General features: G+C 42.8%; 1 protein-coding gene and 1 long non-coding RNA gene across 14 annotated transcripts; one reads left to right on the top strand and one right to left on the bottom strand.

The window, feature by feature from the left end:
* Nucleotides 1–4,672: 4,672 nt before the first annotated feature.
* On the bottom strand, nt 4,673–10,760 carry LOC123052199 (uncharacterized). 11 transcript variants are annotated; one of them, XR_006424523.1, is made up of 5 exons: nt 8,067–10,760; nt 7,221–7,560; nt 5,875–5,960; nt 5,299–5,388; nt 4,673–5,221 (listed from the first exon to the last, which is right to left on the bottom strand). It is a non-coding gene; the product is annotated as an uncharacterized lncRNA (long non-coding RNA). The 11 variants fall into 11 exon arrangements; XR_006424522.1 differs by having other exon boundaries at nt 5,299–5,960; XR_006424524.1 differs by lacking the exon at nt 5,299–5,388.
* A 3,574-nt stretch (nt 10,761–14,334) lies between these two features.
* Nucleotides 14,335–19,200, top strand: LOC123052198 (tRNA (guanosine(18)-2'-O)-methyltransferase). Of its 3 annotated transcripts, none has more exons than XM_044475309.1 (6): nt 14,335–14,976; nt 15,844–15,982; nt 16,398–16,459; nt 16,943–17,081; nt 17,959–18,200; nt 18,854–19,200. In XM_044475309.1, exons 1-5 carry the CDS (start codon nt 14,399–14,401, stop codon nt 18,094–18,096), a joined length of 1,056 nt encoding a protein of 351 aa, XP_044331244.1. In that variant the 5' UTR covers nt 14,335–14,398; the 3' UTR covers nt 18,097–18,200; nt 18,854–19,200. The 3 variants fall into 3 exon arrangements, with proteins under 3 accessions (XP_044331244.1, XP_044331243.1, XP_044331242.1); XM_044475308.1 differs by having other exon boundaries at nt 17,947–18,200; XM_044475307.1 differs by having other exon boundaries at nt 17,933–18,200.
* The last annotated feature ends 1,066 nt before the right edge of the window (nt 19,201–20,266 follow it).

Genomic DNA, 20,266 nt, shown 5'->3' with positions numbered 1-20,266 from the left:
CGCGTGGTCACCGCGTGACCGTGGCGTTGCCATGTGTTCTGGGCGGCCTAGGCATGTCTAGTGGGTTGGGCACTCCCCAGGTAGGTGCTAGGAAGAAAATTACAACATAAGATTCTCACGAGGAGACCGATCGATGCTCAAACATGAATTAGCAGCCAAGTGTTTGATTAGCGGTACGGGAAATGTACATGGCTAATGGGCGTGAGTTTTGGCTGAGGATGATCAGTTACTAAGAAGACCGTCTTCACAAATTTTTAGCTCAAAAGGAGGAGCCTAGGTGGTACTTGCTTTGCAAAGTACCACATTGGACATAAATACGAATGTTGAAGCTGTGCTCAAAATAATGAATGGATTGAGCTGGCATTTGGTGGAGGATGGTTATTTGGGCATAGGAAAGCACTGTAGAAAATGGATACTATTTGGACATGCCAAAGTGGTACTTCCTTCACAAAGTGTTGTTCTGAACAGAATATGAAAATGAATATTGTTGAATTATTTTTTAACTAGGCAAGGAAGGTTTTTTACATATTTCACGAAGATATGACCCAAAGAATTTATGAGGATTTTTTGGGAATTTTGGGAATGACAGAAATATAGGTTGCTTCACAACCTGGGGCAAAAAATGCCACATGGACATGACACATAGGCAAAACTGATGAGGTGGCGCCTAGTCATAGCAACCCACCACAATTTACAAGGTTATGTCCATCTATATTGGTCGTGATCAGCTAGAAATAAGGCAGCGGACCAGTGCTATCTGCTTTATGACCATTTCGTATAAGGAAATTACGACCTTTCTGACCAAAATGGCATTATAGTTTAGGGTTTGGAGCCCCCCGAACAGCTTTTGACCAATTGGTCTGAAATGGTCATAGATCTATGACCAATTCTTCCAGGGTCACTGACAGAAGGTCACTAGTTGACATATTTCTTGTAATGAACAGGCAGGACGTAGGGTATTACTCTCTGAAGGCCCGAACTTGGATAAAAACCTCGTGTAAACTCCACTCTAAGACTTTTAGCCGGGCTTGGACCCCTACCGAGGGATCTGACAGTTTTTTGCACCATCACCGCGGACACCAGGCGTCTTCGAGCAGGAGGAGATACACAACCCAGAAATCATCGGCCGGTCGCCAGCCCTGCGAGAAGGGGCGGTCATGGAGTTCGGGCTCGAGGCCATGGCTTCAGCACGGGGCAGGAAGAGGGAGAGGGAGGTGTCCAACTTAGATTGAGCGGCTAACGGCAGTAGGAGGTGGACGTAGTGTCGGAGTGACGCACGGGCGTACGCTCAGAGGGAGGAGCGTAGACTAGAGTGGTGTGATATTGTGTACCACTTCACTTGTCCATTCATATGGCGACGTGCATGCATTTTTTTTTGTAAAGAAATAGTATAAGAGTGTTTAGATCACTACTTTATTAGTGATCTAAGCTTCTTATATTTCCTTAAGGAGGGGTACGTAATATCGGCTCCTCATTTTCTGACAAAAACCCTAATGTTTCCACGCGCCTTTTCCAACCGGCCATATGGCGACGTGCAAGCATATGCATGCATCCATGCGAGAACAACAATTTTTCACATTAGTTTACACGCATGCGTGCATGGCGTGGTTTTGAAGAAAACTGTTCGTCGTCTGACTAACGCGCATGCGTAAACATCCTCCCGTACGGAGGCACCATTTTTCTCCAGCGATTACTTGGGGTTTGGATTGAACCCGTGGCGTGCTGCTTCTTTTTCCGCGGGGAGAACTCGTGCTTTTGACCGAAAAGAAAACTAACCTGCACGTATGCGTATGCCCTTGTTTCTTTCGGGTTAGGTGGGATGCGACGCGACGCGAAATTAAATTACGCTGAAGTAATTAGGTCGCCATGAACACATGATGAACAGCGTGTCACATTCTCCCCCTGGCCTCTAGAAGAGACACGCACAAAATCCGGTGAGAAGTTACACCTACCTAGCCGCGCCGCGCGGCGGACAGGATCTTGGCTAACTAACCGGCGGCGTGTGGCTTGAGCTGCACGTGCAGTCTCCACATGTCCTTGTCACAGCACAATTAACATGGTGCTTTACGTCTGGCACAGAGCCGTGAAGACGCCAGAAACCAACAGCTCTCCTGTCTAGTGATGGATGATCCGTTTAGATCCGGGAAGCAGAGACGGAATGATTGTTGGATCGAGGCACGCGCATGGTTGGTCGCGAGCACATGCACAGCGCATAGCAGAAGCATATACGTACGCGACAAGACAGAAGTGATCGGGACGACGGTGCTGTTGCGAATGATCTATCTGCCTTCGCTCAGTCGTTTGTTCCCTTCCCGTCGTCGCAATCAGCGGCACATGCGTCCGGCTAACTTTGATGGACGCTTGAAAAAAAAACTTTGATGGATGCTCCTTGGTTTGTTTTTTTAACATGGTACTTACTACAACTACAACACAAGTGTCCACGTACATGCACATACCCTCATTCATATAAACGCATGCACTCACATTCTATTTTTATGATCATTTTCAAGATACTAAGCGAGGACAACATCTAAGACTACCCACAATAAGAGTAACATAGGTAGTAACATCACATATATCTAGATAAAATAGATGATGTGACAAGTAATAAATGAAGAAAGAGAGGCATGTAGTAACATAGCTAGTTACTACTAGTATGAGTAACATCACACATATCAAGGCAAGATAAGTCTATAGCATAATAAATGAAGTGTTGCATGTTACCACACATATGTTGCTCCTCACTATAGAAGTAGTAACATAGAGTAATAACATGCCCATGTTACTACTGTATGTTACCATCCATTGTGGCTAGTCTAAAGATTGTAGAAGTCATTCTAAGAGGGTGCTTGATACGTTTTAGTCTCATGATTAAAAGTAGTGGGACTAAAACTTGCTAGCCTCACCCATGCTTGGATCCAAATATTAAAGAGACTAAAATCAAGTTAATGGGCATTTATTATCCTTCAAACCCTTCAATACAGAACTCGCATATGTTAAAGGAAGGGAGTTAAATGAGGAAAGAGAGGACTAATTCACATTTTAGTAGGGGTACCCTGACTAAAAAAATTTAGTCTCAAAACTAGTTTTAGCGTCTTTTTAATCATGCTTGCAACTTTAGCATCTTAAAAAGACACAAACGTCTTTCTAGTCAATGAAAACGTCTCCTCCCGACACGTGAAACGCCAAAGACGACGCGCGGCCGGATAGCAGCGGCTCTGTGTGTCCCGATGCAGGCGATCGAGGCGTCGCAAGCACACATGTTACGCGCGTGCGATCATTGGGGTGGGGGCGATACGTGACGAGGCAGCGGTCAAACGTTTGTTATGCATGGTCAACATAAGCACGCTAGGTAGAGTGCAGGCGAGCGTACGTGTGCGGCGATGTGGATCGACGTCGACGGTCGACCTGCTTGATTTGATTGCTTGCATTTGCATGCACGCGTCGGGCGACTCAGAGCGTGTGGTATTGGCCGGGACGCTGAGAGTTTGTGCAAGGAAGGCACTGATTGATCGTTATGCAGACCGTATCTCAGCTGTCGTTCTCTTTTTCCAAAAAAAAATTAAGTTAAAAGAAATCAAGTCGTTCTTTTTTTTAAACACCTATAACTTTATTCATACTCATAACAATTACAGGTACACTGATTTGAACCTAAGATAAAAAATACAAAGTAACTCCTATAATTATTAATTGCAATGAAATTTCTTGAAAACACCTTCGCAGTATCAATCTCTACTCGAAGAAATACTCTAAAGACTTTGGTAAAGAGGCTGCAATTGGACTGAAGCAATGATGTTGTCAGTCTTTCAACCGTACGAACATTACCAATAACTAGTAGAATGCCCGTGCGTTGCTACGGGCTATAATACATATAAATAAAGAAAACAATGATAAAGATTGTCTCTAAGACCGAAACTCATTTGTCTGTTGCTACCGGCTATAATATATATAAATGAAGGAAACAAATGATAAACGTTGTCTCCAAGGCCGAAACTCATTTATCCCTCATACATCCGGACGTGTTCGGACACCGAAACTCATTTATCCCTCATACATCCGGACGTGTTCGGACATCAAATGAGCACCCAACGGATTCTCCGAAATCCAACCGTCTGGACAGTCCGGACTGCCCCAAATCCAAACCATTCGTGAAGAAATACGTGGTTGTTCGGACGGGAAACATTTTCTATGCTTTCTTTGACTCTTTTGTTTCTTTATATCGGAAATTATCCCGAACGACAAATGAATGGAGCAACACAAAAACCCCACCCTACGATGCATTTTCTCTTTTTGCTACCTGACCCATCCCTTCCCGCTCCGTTTCCCACCGTAGCAGGACATTTCTTGCTGGAGCCCGCTCCTTTTAAAACTGGATGACCTCCACCTCACCTTCACCATGGCGTCCTCTCTCCTTTTCACAGTACTTCCCTACGGACCGCCGAGGAGTCCCCCGCCAACCGCCCACTCTCCACCATGATCCCCTCTCCACGTGTTTGTGTCGATCCTCCGGCCTTTATCAAGGGGGAGGAGGCGTGCGCCAACCATGATGCCCCCAAGCCAAGGAGACAGATTCGATGTCTCCAGAGCCATTGCCACGGTCCGCTGTGTCCGTTATTAACCCTTGAAGCAACCAACCAATGCATTTACCTTTCTATCCTAACCAAACAAATTATACGACTTGATGACAAAAATATGAATCGCTCGATCATGCAATTTGCTACAAAGCCATCTCTAATGAAACATAAGTTGCCACGTTTTCTTGAGTAGGAAAATTATTCCGCTCAGACATAACTAAACAGACTAACCCCTACCGCATAATATAAGTGGGAGGCATGCATGTGCCCTTGCCGCCTCAGCCCGCGCCGCGTGCTGGCTGCCGGCCAGAGCACCCGCCCGATCCAGATCTGGCCAGGACGCTCAGAGCCGCCACCCGCGTAGGCACGCCCCACCACGCCCCCGATGAGCAGCCGCCCGCGCCGCCGACCCAGGACGCCACCATCGTGCCGGCCCGGCCGCCGCACCGTCCTGTAGAACTGCGCGCCTCCGCTTCGAGTCGCCGTCCCGCGCCGGCCCACCATGAGGAAGGGGAAGATGCCCCGCCGCCACCGACGCCGGCAAGAGAGGGAGGGAGGCTGGAGGAGGCACGCTAGGGTTCGCCTCGCCGCTCGCGGGAGCAGACGAGAAGGTGCACCAAAAATCACTTCCTTAGCTCGCAACCATCCTATATGAGCATTATAAGTCGTCATCTTGGAGTATTAACATGGAAGAATATAAAATTATGAAACAATGAATAGTCACCCTGCAAATTGGTTGATTTAGTTCTTTCTCATTTCATGAGTGCATAAATTAAAAGAAAAATATCCCACTTTATGCATTGCTTTGGATTCCCTGCAAACTTGCACACAATCGTCAGAGGAAAAAAATATTTGCAAACATGGTGAAAACAATGATACATGATTGTAACAATAATAACTGACGGAAAAATTTAGGTCCAAGTAGTGATCAATGGTCTCTTTCAACATATGTTGCTTGTCGCATGCCACTACGCGCCCTGCCATGTTGAAAGACTCGTGGTCCATGTGCATCTTACGTATGTCTTGAATTTTCTCAAGACTTCTGCTAATTGGATAAGCTTAAACTTGAGAGAATATTATAATAATATCTAGTTATCTGCACTGAACACACATATAGAACTTCTACGGTTGATCTAACAAACTCCATCAAGTTGTATGTTGTACCGGCTACAGATATCTCACAAATTCAGTGGAGTTACTTATTGTAGGTTCTTCTCATTTATGTCAATACATGATTTCTCGCAAGCCACAGAGACCTCGCCGATAAATATAAATCACAAGGGAAATTATGTAGGCTTACTTGCACAATCAAATCATCCTCGGGCAAATAAAGCTGTAGTTGTTCATCTAAGGCTGCAGACCTTGTAGTTTGGAAGGTGGAAGCACCTAGAAAATAAGCATAACATATTAGAAACACCATTTTCTTTTCTATCAGGTAACCACACATCTCCACTACAGCAAAAGAAGATGGCATGCTAAAAAATCATTATTGATGTATTTAACTAAAATGCCTAAGACCAAACAATACACCAAAATGTTAAATAGTAGGCATAATTGTTATCAGAGTAGTGCTAATCAGAAGGTAAAAATATTATGTTGATCATGCATACGTTAGGATATAATATAGTTTGGTCGAACCAAGATATAAAATGAAGAACATTTTCACTTATGCTATCATACTACCTTAAGTTTCCGTATTCACGCAAACTCGTGAATTACAGAATTGCTAGTTTCATTATCTGCACAGGAAAATAAAGAACCATTGACATATAATGTTTCCTTGTCTCTTCTCTTTGTAAGACTAATTCCCAAATTCCGGCTGGTAGTAATTAAAACATTTTCCAAACCTTCAGAATACTCGCATATTTCCATCATGAACTCAGTATATGTGTCTAGAATTCCAGTTGCAAACTGACCAAAGGCCCTAGTAGCGCAAGTATGCAAATTGGTATCAAGGCGAACTTATACAGAAATGGTGCAGGCTAATTCTGTATAAAGAAACAGTTAGCTTCCACTGTTCAGTACAATAAATAAAGTATCACGTTCAAGACAAATCTGATAAGAGTGTGAATAAATCGATAAGTAAATCAATAAGCTGCATACTCTAAAAGCTCAGAGATCTTTGATGTCGTAGAAGTTATTAATCTTCTACTCGTTTCAGAAATCCCTCTAAGCTAGTGTTACAAAAAGGGAAAATCAGAGCTAACGAAGGGCATTGTCATATTGCAGTGCTCCTCTCTAGATCCCCTTGCTCATAGTCAGTAAAAGGCTTACAACAATCGATCTTGGCTCCGCATTTACTTTACCTTGTCAATGTTGAGAAAAACAAGGATTGAGCTGCAGGTGGTTCTCACCTACTTTAGCAGCTTTGTACAGCTAAAGGCCTAAAGCTTATCATGGCGCAGTCAACAAACAGAACTTGCAAGTATTATTTTACACTTAATCAGCAGATGTTTCTCAAACACAAAATGCAGGCAACTGTACAAGTAGGAACTAAAATTCGTGCAAGTAGTCAGAAGATTTCCAAAGCAAAATAAATAAAATGTAAATAAAGAATAGCTTATCTTTAGTACATGATTTCTCCTAAGAAGGCATGTGAGATGAACAAACTATGTAGCGCAATAAGGGGCCTGATGAATTAACAACCTAACAACAACGAGCGGCATTGCGTGGACAGAGGAAGGGAACGGTGAGTCGACCAAATCGGTGAACTTATCACTGAAGCCCTGCTTCGCCAGTCAGTCGCGCATCCTTGGGATGGTAATCAGCGAGAGGTCGATGCAGGTGATGCCGCAGGTGACGCCCTCCAGCAGATGCTCTTCCCAGAGTTGTGAAATTGCTGCACCCAATATTAACACAGCAACACGCAATAAACGTTGAAATTCAGGAACTTGCAGATCAGGTGTCCATCTCCTCTACCTTCTTCCTTGCTGCTTCCTTCTCCTCATCTGTTTGATCCCCATGAGGCTGACATGCGGCATATATGCTGCAATCGTGTGAAAAAACAGTCGTTTACAGTTAAATCAAATATCATATTAGATCAAATATGCTGACACGTGACATGTGGCATATATGCAAGTATTCATGTTAAATCAACATTCATGACCATATCAGATAACCCTTTCCTGCCAGCATTCCCAGATGCAGAGGTTGTTGAGGATTTATAGTAGTAAGATGATCATATGCTTCCTCAAACTACCTGATTATTAGAGGGTGGAACTTGGTTCCAAGTTGATGCATTAGTTGGGGCTGCGACGCAGTTTTCTACCAGTTAAATATGTTCCATTTCTTTTTATTACAAAATCAGAGCCCCTCCATTTAGTAAGAGGCTCAAATTAACGCTGATAGTCTAGACATGCTACACAGAAATCATGGAAGGGCCTAACACTGATAACATTACCATTGTATATCTAGTCATAGTATTCCAACTATCCCACCAAAAATAAAGGGAAGAAAATTAGAATACACATAGGCTAGAAAAAAAATGATTACCATGATCTTAAATAAGCAAGCAATAGAGCAGTGTCGTTCCCACAAAGGCAAATGAGAGAGTACAACAAAACTGGAAGTACCAATCATCATATCGTGAAATGTGTGGTTTTCTTCATCAACGGATCTAACAAAAATGAATTGAGTTAGAAACCTGATCAGGTGCAAGCATGCAATATAGAACAGTGGGTAAAAGAAAGGAATAAAATACAATATTGAATAATCTCCTCACTCATAAGGTGCTTTTGCAAGAAAGGAATTAAATTCAATATCGAACAATCAATCTCTTGTTTTCAGCTTGACTTGATTCTATTGCTAACTGCATCCCAAAAAAATAATGCCCGCGTTCTAAAATTTGAGTCATCTAGCAAAACGTAGTTCAGTTTATAAAGTTGTTGGTGCAGGCATCCCATGATGGTCATATTTTTGCAGAATTTAGTTAGAACCATCAAGTGAGCTTTAGTTAACTCACAAGCTTATATGCATCTAGAACTTTAAGTTATACTCAAATCTACAAAGGTGAAAAAACATGCAGGAACTAAGAATAGATCATGTACTTCTAACAAAATCTCAAAACTGGCACATGAGGGGACATATCCCAATATTTAACGTAAGTCGGCATGAAGATGTCCCCAAGATACAAACTTCGTATAATTTATCATGAAAATTGTCCCTGGTAGAGTAAGTCCAAATTTTCATCAATCTTTATTCTATCAAAAACTTTTGTTTTCTTCAATTAAATACATACCAGACCTCTCCAACAAGATGCACCTCTCCAAAATGCTTTATGAACCTGATAGATATAGAAAGCATGTAGCCATACCTATTCTTGCACGTGCATGTCGAGTTTGAAAAAAAACAAGGTAGCAACATCTTTCCAATAGTTTGCTGAGTGCTAATCACCTTGCAGGCTGAAGAAACACGATGGTATGGGGTGCTAATTAATTCAAACACAAACAACATAAAAACCAAATTGAGATAGAAGCTACTGCACACATACTATTCTGAATTTGATGATCAATTAATTGGCGCCTTTCTATTTGTACACTTATAGACATCTCAAACATCAAAAATCACAGTTCAGATTTTGTTCACATATAACCTAGTATGATCTTCAAAAAACAAGAAATAGAACCTGGTGTGTTGTCTCTTACTACAACGGGAAGCCATCAGCCTCCTTCCTGCTAGCTCTGAGAAACTGCATTTCCATTGTCGTCGAGCACAGGGCGCTTGATGTGGCCACTGCATCATCCATCCTCTCTGATCCATGGACACATAAAAAAGTCGCCATAAACACAAGTCAGTTTGTTGAGACAACATGAACAAATAAAAGTAGAAGATAACTCCATCACTCCTTATGCTGGCCTCGGCAAGTTTGCAGCCACATATTATAGCCACTTCGAACAATAACCCCTACATATTATAGCCACTTCGAACAATAACCCTGAATCGCTCGCCTGCATTTATTTTGGTTACAAAATTCAAATGAAGTAGCACTACAAATATAGTAGTAAATTGTAGGTACAACATGGACAAAGGGGAATTCTACAGATGCTGCTGTTTTAACCACCATGAATTATACAGACAACTCTTATTCTGAAAATCGGATGGTAAGGTTCAGAATACCTGTGTACGGTCGGCAATGATGAGTGAACTCTTAATAAATTGAATACTTGAAAACACTTAATAAATCGAATATGCTTTATATGCATCATCTCAAATTGCTTTGCATGGTTCTTCAAATAAAATCACATAGCTGCACATAACAGAACATTGGGGCATGAAATAAATCTGAACAAAATGAAGAAAAAGTACAGCAAAAGCTGGCCTAGTGACTTGGTGAGCAATATGATAACGTGATAATATCATGTAGCATAGCTTTGCCATCACGCACAGGAGGAGTGTTGCCTTTGGAGTCAGCCATGACCTATGGATGAATATATAAGCTAGCTCTGATTTGCAATACGAGGGGAGCAGCCTGGTGTGTTACAAATTCGGCCACCATAGGGGAATCTCATGAACTGAGACAGCCAGGGCGCCATATTCGTCATCGTCTACTACCACCTTGGCCCTGTCAAACTGTGGCGTCGAGCTTGCAGGCAGAGTGGCGAATGGCCACAGTGGAGCCCTCCTCTAGTAACAGGAACGACACAAGCAACAACTATCTGAACACATTTGTGAATGATGAGAATAGGATGGTAAGGTTCAGAATACCTGTGTACGGCCGGCAAGTACTCCTTGCGACGATCGTCGCACCCTGCCCTGGGGTTCAGCGCAGGTGGCGGCGGCGTCTCCCCTCAAAGGTCGGCGTCTCCCGTCAGAGACCGGCGACGGCGTCTCCCGTCGGAGACCGGCGGCGGCGGCGGCTCCTCTAGGAGATTGGAGGCGGCGTCTCCTCTGGCAGGTCGGCGGCGGTGATCCCGGACGTCCGCGGCGGCGCCTCCTCTGGGAGAGACGGCAGATCGTACCACGGCGGCAGCGAGAGACGGCAGATCGTACGTTGGCGGCGATCCCGTATCTCGGTGTCGGCGATCTCGTACATCGGCAGCGGGTAGATCGAACGAGATCGCGGCAGATCGTACGTCGGCGGCGGCAAGGAAGCTCTCCCGTACGTCGGCAGGGGCAACGAAGCTCTTTCGGAGATCGAGATGTGATCGAGAGAAGCGTTTTTTGTGTGGGGTTTGGGTTTTTTTTTGGCTGCGTGGGATGGGGTGAGGGTGGGGGAGGATGACGAAAAAAAACCAGTCAAAAAAAAACAGACGAAAGTGGGGGAACTATTCAACCAACTCGTCCATTAGGAATAGAGATGATCTTTTAAAGCGCCTTGAGTCGCTCATCCAAAAAGATGGGAAGCCTTTATCGATGAACGTACTTGGAGTGGGGATAATCCCCTAGAAATGCAGGTCGTCGAATCACTATATCTTCACCATCGTGTCGATGAAAGATTTCACATCCATAAAGAATCAGACCAGCAAAAAATGCTTGACAGAGCAACATAAACTCATCAGATCCGAATAATCGGATCTGCGAGGACAGAAAACTCTCTAATCTCATGGCACGACCAAAAAACAAGAAAAAAATCATTCTCACAAAACTATGATGATCAAGTCGTTCTCTTTTTCTCCGAGTCTAAGTTGTTCTCTTTTTCTCCGAGTCTAAGTTGTTCTCTTCTTTGGCGACATACGAGTGCGTATTGCTTAAGCCCACGTAAGGCCAGTTTGAACTTGGGCTCAGAGATCAGCATAGCTGATGGCTCGCTGGCCCATTACATGTTTCAGATGGACCGGCCCGCTACTTTTGGGGGCACATTTGGTCTGCTTTTCTACATGTCACATTGTTCAGACTCAAAAAAATGTCACATTGTTCAGACTAAAATAAAATGTCACATTTCTCACACACAGGAGATGACTACATGCAGGGTATACTCCTCCCATTTTATTTTCATTTTCCTTTTACAGAGGATAATTCAACAATGGCTCACAACGGGATGATACTTGTACTTGATTTGTTTGATCGTGCATTTTAAGATCGACAAAGTCACCACTACGCCTGTAGTAGTCGACGGGCATCTTGTCCCACTGAACGAAGTCATTAGAAGCCTAAAATCGGGGAAATGAGCCTCGATGTTAAGTTTAGAACTTGGAACCCTGGTGGGCTCCTAACCATCTATCAGTTCGCATAGCAAATTCAAAATTGATAGTGTTAATAGACCAAATTCACATGAATGTCTAACCAGCCATATTCACTACTAGCAAAAGAGCCTGTGCGTTGCAACAAGAGAAAAAAAAATACCACGCACACTAACCCAATAATCATGACTCAAGACCCCCAATAGATCCACGTGTATCTCATCTGTGTTGCCACTTACCCCGCTTTCCAACCTCGGTGACGGTGACCCTAGTGCTCACACAATCACAACCTGTTTGAATGTGGTCAATTCTAAGGTGTCTCTCTCTGCATAAGATGAGAAATATTCTTCTCTTTCCCGCGAGGTTTTGCCGAGGCGTTCATGCGTGGATATAGATGGTTTCTTTCGTTTCTCTTTGTTGAGGTGTTGATTTTCAATCCGGTTCTGCACATATATGAAAGAAAAAAGAATCATGCGCTATTGATTAAGTTGCACCTCAGATAGTATTTTGAAAATGTTTAACTCATATAAAAATATTATATTCAGATTCTACACATTTTTCTAATCAACCTTTATACATAACATATCAAAATTAGAGTTATGGTTTAAAAGATATGGGTATTTTAAAAATGCATTTGAATCTACCAAAAAATATCGTTATTTTCTAGATGGATTGCGGGTTTATTAACAGGAATATCAGGGGGGTCATACAAAAATCAAAACGTTTTCTAGACTCACTTAAAACAAGACCGCGGGTTGATTAACGAAAAGATCAGAGGGTTTCCTAAAAAAGCAAAACATTTTTCTATACTCACTTAAAACATGACCGTGAGTTGATTTCAAGAAACTACAAGGGGTTTATGCAAAAAGCATGACAGACGGGCAGAAATAGTCCTCCCTTTATTGGTAAGTACAGATTCATAGCTAGATTTGTAGTTCATTTATGTGGGGTGTTTCAAATTTAGATACACATTGTATCTGCATCGTCATTTCCTCTCTTAAATTTGTGACCTTTAGGCGAGGTTGTTATGTCACGCGATTTAGGAGTAGCGGGAGTATGGAGTACATGCTACCTTTCTCAAAACGTCAGCAGCAGAGGCGTTCATCCTCGGCAAATCCTAAACGGCGCTTTTTTTTGAGTAATCCTAAACGGCGCTTAAGGCGCCCGTTTCTTCGGTTCAGCCAAATTGGCGCACACCCCCGCACCGCGCTGGGCCGGCCCATTTAGACTTTTTTTTTCTTTTGGTAATACTGCAAAAAACTTGCACCCGTTGAGTTTCAAACTTCCAACCTCTACGTTTATTAGGGAGTGAGGTAACCAACTGGCTTCCTTTCGTGTTGTGACTATGTAACTTCTTTTTTCCTTCTTTAAATAGAACGGTACAAAAAGAAGCGATTTCTCTATATTCTTTTTTTTCCTTCTTTATTATTTTTCTTCCTCATTTTTTCTTTGTTCTTTTTTCTTTTATGTTTTTTGAAAATGCGTGAACTTAGTTTTATCAAGTTTGATGAACTTTTTTCAAATTTGATGAATTTTTTTCAAATCTGATGATTTTTTTTTAAATTGGATGAACTTTTTTTCAAATTTGATGAACTTTTTTTCAACTTCGTGAACCATTTTTCTAAAATGATGAACTTTTTTTCAAAAATCCATGAACTTTTTTCAAAATCAATTAATTTTTTTTCAAAATCGGTGAAACTCTTTTCAATTTTGTGAACTTTTACAAAAATTGATGAACTAGTTGTCAAAACCAATGATTTTTTTTCAAAAAAATGAACTTTTCAACTAATTTTCGGATTTATGTTAATGTTCCACTAAAAGAAAGGTTAACTAGTACTCCCTCCGTCCCGAAATAAGTGTCTCAACTTTGTACTAGCTCTAGTACAAATTTGTAGTAAGCTCAAGACACTTATTTTGGGATAGAGGGAGTACTTCTTTCGATTAGAATAACAACAAAATGTATTTGGCCCAGTGGTTCTTGCGTTAGTGTACAAAAAAAGACGTGTGATGCAGAGGTCGAAACTCAGCTTTCCCTATTTTCCTTCACGTTGCCCTTTTTTCTTTTTTTTGAGCAGGTGTTGGGCCAGCCTGCTATGCATTGTCTGCGAGCTCATGGAGCGCCAACCGGCGCTTAGAGCACCGGTTAGGAGCTCCCTTCATCCTCCCGGCCGCGTGGATGTATAGCTGGCCAGATGGGTCATGGGCCACATGTCGGCCCGTGAGCACGCATGCTCAACCCGTCACTGTTATAAACTGGTTGTGCCGGCACCCGACACTGCCAATCCGCTGCCATGCCTGTTCTGGGAGGTTAGGCCCGTGTGCAAGCATGACACGACCCGTTAATTTCTTTCCTGATTTCTTTTATTTTGTGCAGCCCAGTAGGCTGACTATAGGCCCAAAATAGCCTAGAAGGTTGGATAATACGCTGGCCAGCGGGCCAAACGTGCCTCCGGTCCGGCCCATTTAATACAGGGGGCCGTGCCTCGACCTGGGGGCAAATGGGGCAGCACGCCACGGCCCGTATGATATACGTGCCGTGCAGGCATGTTTAGCCCAGGCCGGCTCGGGCCGGCCCATCTGGCCAGGCTTGATTCTCATGCTTTGCAGCCTCTCACAGTCACAGGAGGCTTGACCTTCTTCCGTTCGCGTCTCGGTTCAGAAATCAGAACCCTCAACCAAAACCCGAAACGAGCACCCCACGCAGCAATGGCCTCTAGAACGCTATCCTTCTCCTCGCTGGCCTCCGCCTTCGCCCCCTTCCCCGCATGCTCCAGACCCCGGCACCCTCCCCTCCGCCTCCTCGGCCTCCACCTCAGCTCCGGGCATCTCCTCCGCGCCTCCACCCTCTCCACCGCCGCTGCCCCTGCCCCTGATGCGGACGCGGACGCCGACCCCTACGAGGGCGTCGACACCGTCGAGCATCTCCTCGCCCCAAAGCCCACCTCCCCGGTCGGCGTACGCATGGGCCGGCTCATGAAGATGCAGCGCCGCGCCGACGCCGACGGCCCGGCGGCGGGGCGGGGCAGGTGGTTCCCTTACCTGGACGCGTTCCGGGGGGCGGGGGGCGTGGAGGTGACCAGCCAGGAGGTGGTGGACGTGCTGGAGCCGTACATCCTCGAGCCGCGGCGGGACCGGATCCGCCGCGCCGTCCAGAGCAGGAGCTACGCCGTCTGCCTGGTCGTGGAGGGCCTCACCGACTTTGGTAACGTCTCCGCGGCGTTCCGCTCCGCCGACGCGCTCGGCGTGCAGTCCGTGCACGTCATCTCCTGCGAGGACAACAAAAGGTGCTGAGGTGAAAAGGAACCCAAAATGCTACAGTATCTCGGTATTTACTTGCGATTAGTTGCCAAATCAGCTGACATATTGTGAGTGGATGACTCTAATTGATCTGAACTTCGGCACTGTTTTGGGATCGAATGGGCTAGGCTCAATCCTCATGAAATGATTTCCATAGTGTAGTTTGTGGTTATTGTTCTCTCTTAATTTGCTCTTTTACTCTCCAATCAGTAGTTTATGTGAGATGGTATTCTTGTGTGTACTTATTTGAGGTGACAAATAGTCCACACTTAGTTTTTGGATTGTGCGCTTTATTTTGTTTGTTTCATTAGAGGATTAGCTTGAACCACACAAATTGCTGGGAAAATAGTTAGAAAGAAATGGTTTACGTCGCACTGTATAATTGTTGAAAAATAATCCCACACGAAGATAATGGTCGGCCATGTTTATGGTTGCCAATTGGCAACTGGAGTAGTACTTCTACTCCTTAGCTGTTAACTCGGATGAACGTGAAGAATTCCACTCAAGAATAAATATACCACTTAATATTAGTTTCTACTTTCTAGCATGTTACATTGATTTGGTGTCCCGACAAATTTTTTGAGGCTATGCATCAAGAACAACACATAAATTATATATTCATTATCTGTATCAAACTCCATAGGTTTCACATCCTTTAACACAATACTCCCTCCGTCCCAAAATAAGTGTCTTGAGCTTAGTACAAATTTGTACTAGAGCTAGTACAAAGTCGAGACACTTATTTTGGGACGGAGGGAGTATATGTCAGTTCATTAGTATAAATCAATAGAAGTTAGTTATAAATCAATTGAAGTTAGTATATTGTCAATGAAGATGCCTCTTGACTATTGCAGGTATAGAGATAACAGGCACGTGAGTATGGGTGCCGAGAAATGGCTGGACATCGAGCTATGGAGCTCACCTGCAGAATGTTTTGATGCTTTGAAAAAGCGTGGTTATCGCATTGCATGTACTAGTTTGGGAAGTGATTCGGTAGTCTCTTGCTCTCGCTCACTTGATCTTACAGTATGGATATACTTTAGCAAATCTATAAATGCAGACTTTGCATTTTCCATCTCAGTTAATGCACTTTGATTTGTTGTTTGCTGTCACAAAGTGTTTTGATCTGCAAAGGGAAACAAGAAAATTTTGCAGCTAGTTAAATAGAGGAGACGTGTTTGTTCTAGATATACGGTAAACGCCTTAAATTTGTAGTATGTCTGTGGTGCATGGTCCACGTCCAACCATCCATGCAGGTTGCCCATATTCTCAATAACTTTTCCTTATTTCTTTATTTATTATGATTCATCAGGATTGCGGTTCTCATCAAAAGATGTTTTTATGATGCTCTGAATAGTTGAAAGTTGAAACGTGTGAGGAAATAATTATATTCTTGATGGATTTGTAGGTTTCTGTGTATGACATGGATTGGTCTCATCCAACGGCTATCGTTGTGGGCAATGAGACTATGTAGGTTCTCTCCCTTCTCTCCAGCTATGCATCTTTTGCCACAGTTATGCTGTAATAAGTTTCCTGTTCCTGCGTTCGTGCTTTCTACCTGCTTTCTAATGTATCTGCATGGCACCTGTTTACTAATGCAAGAAATCTTTGTAATCTTAGATCTATTTACAGCTTTCTGGTGAGGTATTTGAATATCTCCTGTTGCAAGAGGATTTGCACATGTTCGTTGGCGAACAGAGTAGTTGTAACACAACAACTAAAAGCAGTATACTATTTTCGCATGTGTTATACAGATTGATTATTTTTGTTGCTCTTGGGTTATAAACTAGAATATCATAGCTGTTATCATGTAAAGAATACCATGGGTTAATGCTTTGAAAAGTTTACGCATGGGTTTAGGCATTTTTTTAGCAAAGTCTTTGCAAGGCTATCGGTACGCTAATGTTTCATTCTACAGTTAAGGGTGGATATTAAGTAATTATTCTGTGACAGGGGTATTAGCGACGTCGCTCTGAAGTTGTCGGACATGCACTGTAGTGTTCCAATGAAAGGCATGGTGGATTCTTTTAATGTATCTGTTGCAGCTGGAATCCTTATGCACCATGCTGTTTATGATAGAGTTTCCCGCCTTGTAAGTACAATTTTTTTTCCATTGTGAAGACTTCTTAACTTGAAATAAGACTTGATACGGCCAAACATTAAATTTTCGCCTGCTATCGTAAGGCTGCTTCAGAATTACAGTCACCTTCTAACGAGAAAGCACCTGCCACCACCTATTTTGATTCCAACTTTTACATTTGATGGATTCTTATGATGATTATAGTATACATCACCATTTGCGCATCGATAAGAACATGTTTGACTCATCTTAAGTTTGTTTTGGTCACCATCATTAACTTAAACTAGGACCATACTGTCAGTTATTTTTTAGTTGTAGTCCTAAATTTGATTCAGTCATTTGAGATAATTGGAGATAGCAGAGGCCGTAGTGCAGTCTGAGTTAATTAGATCCACCTGATGGTTTATGCATCTCATCTCGCATACCAGCTTAATGGGTTTATAAATTATAAACTGGATAAGCTGGCTTCTTAGCAGGCTTGTGAGTAAGCTGCGTACCTCTAGCTAGACATAGCAAGTCTCAAGTGTTGCTACTAAATTTATTACACAAAGCATAACCACCAAATTCAGTTTGTACTTATGGTTTGACCTAAACTCCAAACTCGCCTACAAACATGTAACAACCTTTTCAATCTAGATTATTGAGGGTGTGTATCAGAGTGATTTGAATTGTCACCGGCACCATTAAGTTTCAGCTCATTAATAAACTTAAAAGATTGTCTGACCATCTTCTGCGTTGAAAAATACAGAAACTTGCATGTGTGCTTTCATGCATTTATTTTCTCTGACCATGCTGCTTAGTTACCTTCAAGTAAGGGAATTGATGACCACAAAACTGCTTGTAAGCCCTTTGTAAACTTGCAGCGTTTTATCTCCAGTTTCAATTACAGGGTCAGAATGGTGATCTCACGCCTGAAGAAAATAGAATATTGCTGGCAGAGTTCTATCTGCGTCATCGAGAGAGCACAGCTACCGTCATTCATGAATATGCCAAAAGGAAGGCAAATAATTTGGTGGCCAAACTTTGAGATCGCAGTGACTGCTGAAGAAACATGTGCAAGCTAGTTTGTTAAGTAGTCATTTGTATGGCAGTTGGCTAATTCAGTGTTATGATCAACTTTTAGACTAACAGGTAAGTTGTTTCATTTGCCTTTTGATTTGCTCTTTTTGTTTGAACCATCTGGTCATATCATCACTATTATCAAATATTAAAAGGTTCTTGTACATGCTTATCCAATTTTTTTCCCCATAATTCAATAGGAAGTTTACCGCGGGAGCCTCTCCCGCTTTTCCGGGTAAAAAAATGTTAAATGTTCTAAAAGAAACAAATGGTAAAAGGTTGCGACATGCAATTTGTTGGTCGCTGCAATACCCTTCCTGTATACTCCCTCCATTCACAAATATAAGATGTTCTAACTTTTTTCTGATGCATATAGACACGTTTTAGTGTGTTTGTTCACTCATTTCAGTCCGTATGTAGTCCATATTGAAACATCCAAAACATCTTATATTTGTGAACAAAGGGACTGAGGGAGTACTAACTAGCATGGTCCACTTCCGTATAGGCTATAGCCTTACTCTATATACTAGAATGTGATTTTCCTTGTAATGGCTGACTTTTATCGACATCCCTTATCTACACATCCATATATATTGACATCCATTTGAGGCAGCAATATGTTCTTTAAATCTCTCTTACCCCCTTTATACCACCTTTTTAGGCGTTCATCCTGCTAATGTTTGCAGACAGTGATCTGAGATGTGATTTTGCTGTTTTTAATGAAGGTTATTTCTGAAAAAGGAACGATCATACTGCTCGGCAATCAGGGTGCTGCAATATGCTGATTCCAAACAGAATCAAGGGACAGGACTTTGGTGTCTTTGGTGATGCAGCCTATTGCTCAAACCTAAAGCACTACGATGTACTCTACATGATTTGGCTTGCCAATTTTTTTTGGGTCACAGCAGTGGTGGAGCCAGGATCATAGATGAGGGAGCCCAAATGGCTCAAACTTTTGATAACAGGGGCCAAATCACACTAATACATGTTTTTCCCTTAAATTTGAGAGATTGAAACATTAAACAAGCATATACTCCCTCCATAACTTAATATAAGACGTTTTCTGACACAAGTATATACACAGGTATAGGAGCCATGGCTCCTGCCAGTCCCCACTGTCTCCGCCATTGAGCGCACAGTAATTCACCGTTACCCCAAAGTTTGGGGTGTTTTCTTTTGGAAAAAATAATATATAAACGGTCTGATGTAGTCACTAGGTAGTAAGCGATTAATTTGGATAGGTTTTCACTGAGTACTCCTTTGTCTTGAAGGTGTAGCCATTTGATAGGTTTCCGTGTAGTTCGTGAAAATATCACCGGACAAAGATATTTTCCTGAAGAACGGAGCTGAAGCTGGTAAAGATTAGTCGTACTCAAAAAATAGGTTGCAGATTTCTTGGCTATACATTCGGGGAGGGAGCATTCAACCGACTTGTGGTTGTAAACTGTAACACTGTTAACTGATCAATAAAGTTCCCGGTCTTTGCAGCAACAACAACAACAACAAAAGGCCAGGGCCACACGGGACGGCCTCTATGCTGATAAAGAATAGGGATGACAGTTTTGCCCATGGGTATGGGTACCCGCGGGTACCCTACTCGAAAACAACGGGCATGGGCAAGACTTGAAGAGATTTTGTACCCACGGGTAATGGGTATCCATACCCGCAAAATATATGGGTAGGGCATGGGTATGAAATTATGCCCATGGGTAACCCAATGGATACCCATAAAACATTAATAAATGAAAATAACTTTTATGTCATGTGAGGTCAACATCTAAATCTTGTGGCCCATCCTAAATATCGTATTCCTTCAACCGGCCATAGCTCATAGGCCCATTATCACCTGCTTGCCACTCATCCTAAGTCTTATGCGACTCCTTGAAAAAGATGAAATTTTGACCCTTCGCTATCGAACTTGTTGGGGATATAACTACTGGCGTAACCCGTCCAGGAGGGGCCGGGTTACGTTATGGTAATTCATCATATGAAGCCCAATATCAAAGCTTGAAGATGGCGGTTCAATAAAGGGCCTAAAGCCCGTAGGTGATTTAAGGCCCGTAGTGATAAACCGCCGTAATGGCGTGACTTGTGTTGTAAGGCAAGATTAACTAGTTACCGAGCCGGATACTGTTTAT

Source organism: Triticum aestivum, chromosome 2D (genome assembly GCF_018294505.1).
Source record: "Triticum aestivum cultivar Chinese Spring chromosome 2D, IWGSC CS RefSeq v2.1, whole genome shotgun sequence".
Taxonomy (NCBI): Eukaryota; Viridiplantae; Streptophyta; class Magnoliopsida; order Poales; family Poaceae; genus Triticum; species Triticum aestivum.
The sequence above is the reverse complement of the archived record's forward strand: the minus strand, read 5'-3'. Positions and strand labels throughout refer to the sequence as shown.

Excerpts from the sequence above, each read along its gene's own strand:
- LOC123052198 (XM_044475307.1), top strand. The coding sequence starts at position 14,399 with ATGGCCTCTAGAACGCTATCCTTCTCCTCGCTGGCCTCCGCCTTCGCC. Across the intron at positions 15,983-16,397 it reads CTAGTTTGGGAAGTGATTCG|GTTTCTGTGTATGACATGGA; the intron begins GTAGTCTCTTGC and ends ATGGATTTGTAG. Across the intron at positions 16,460-16,942 it reads GTTGTGGGCAATGAGACTAT|GGGTATTAGCGACGTCGCTC; the intron begins GTAGGTTCTCTC and ends ATTCTGTGACAG.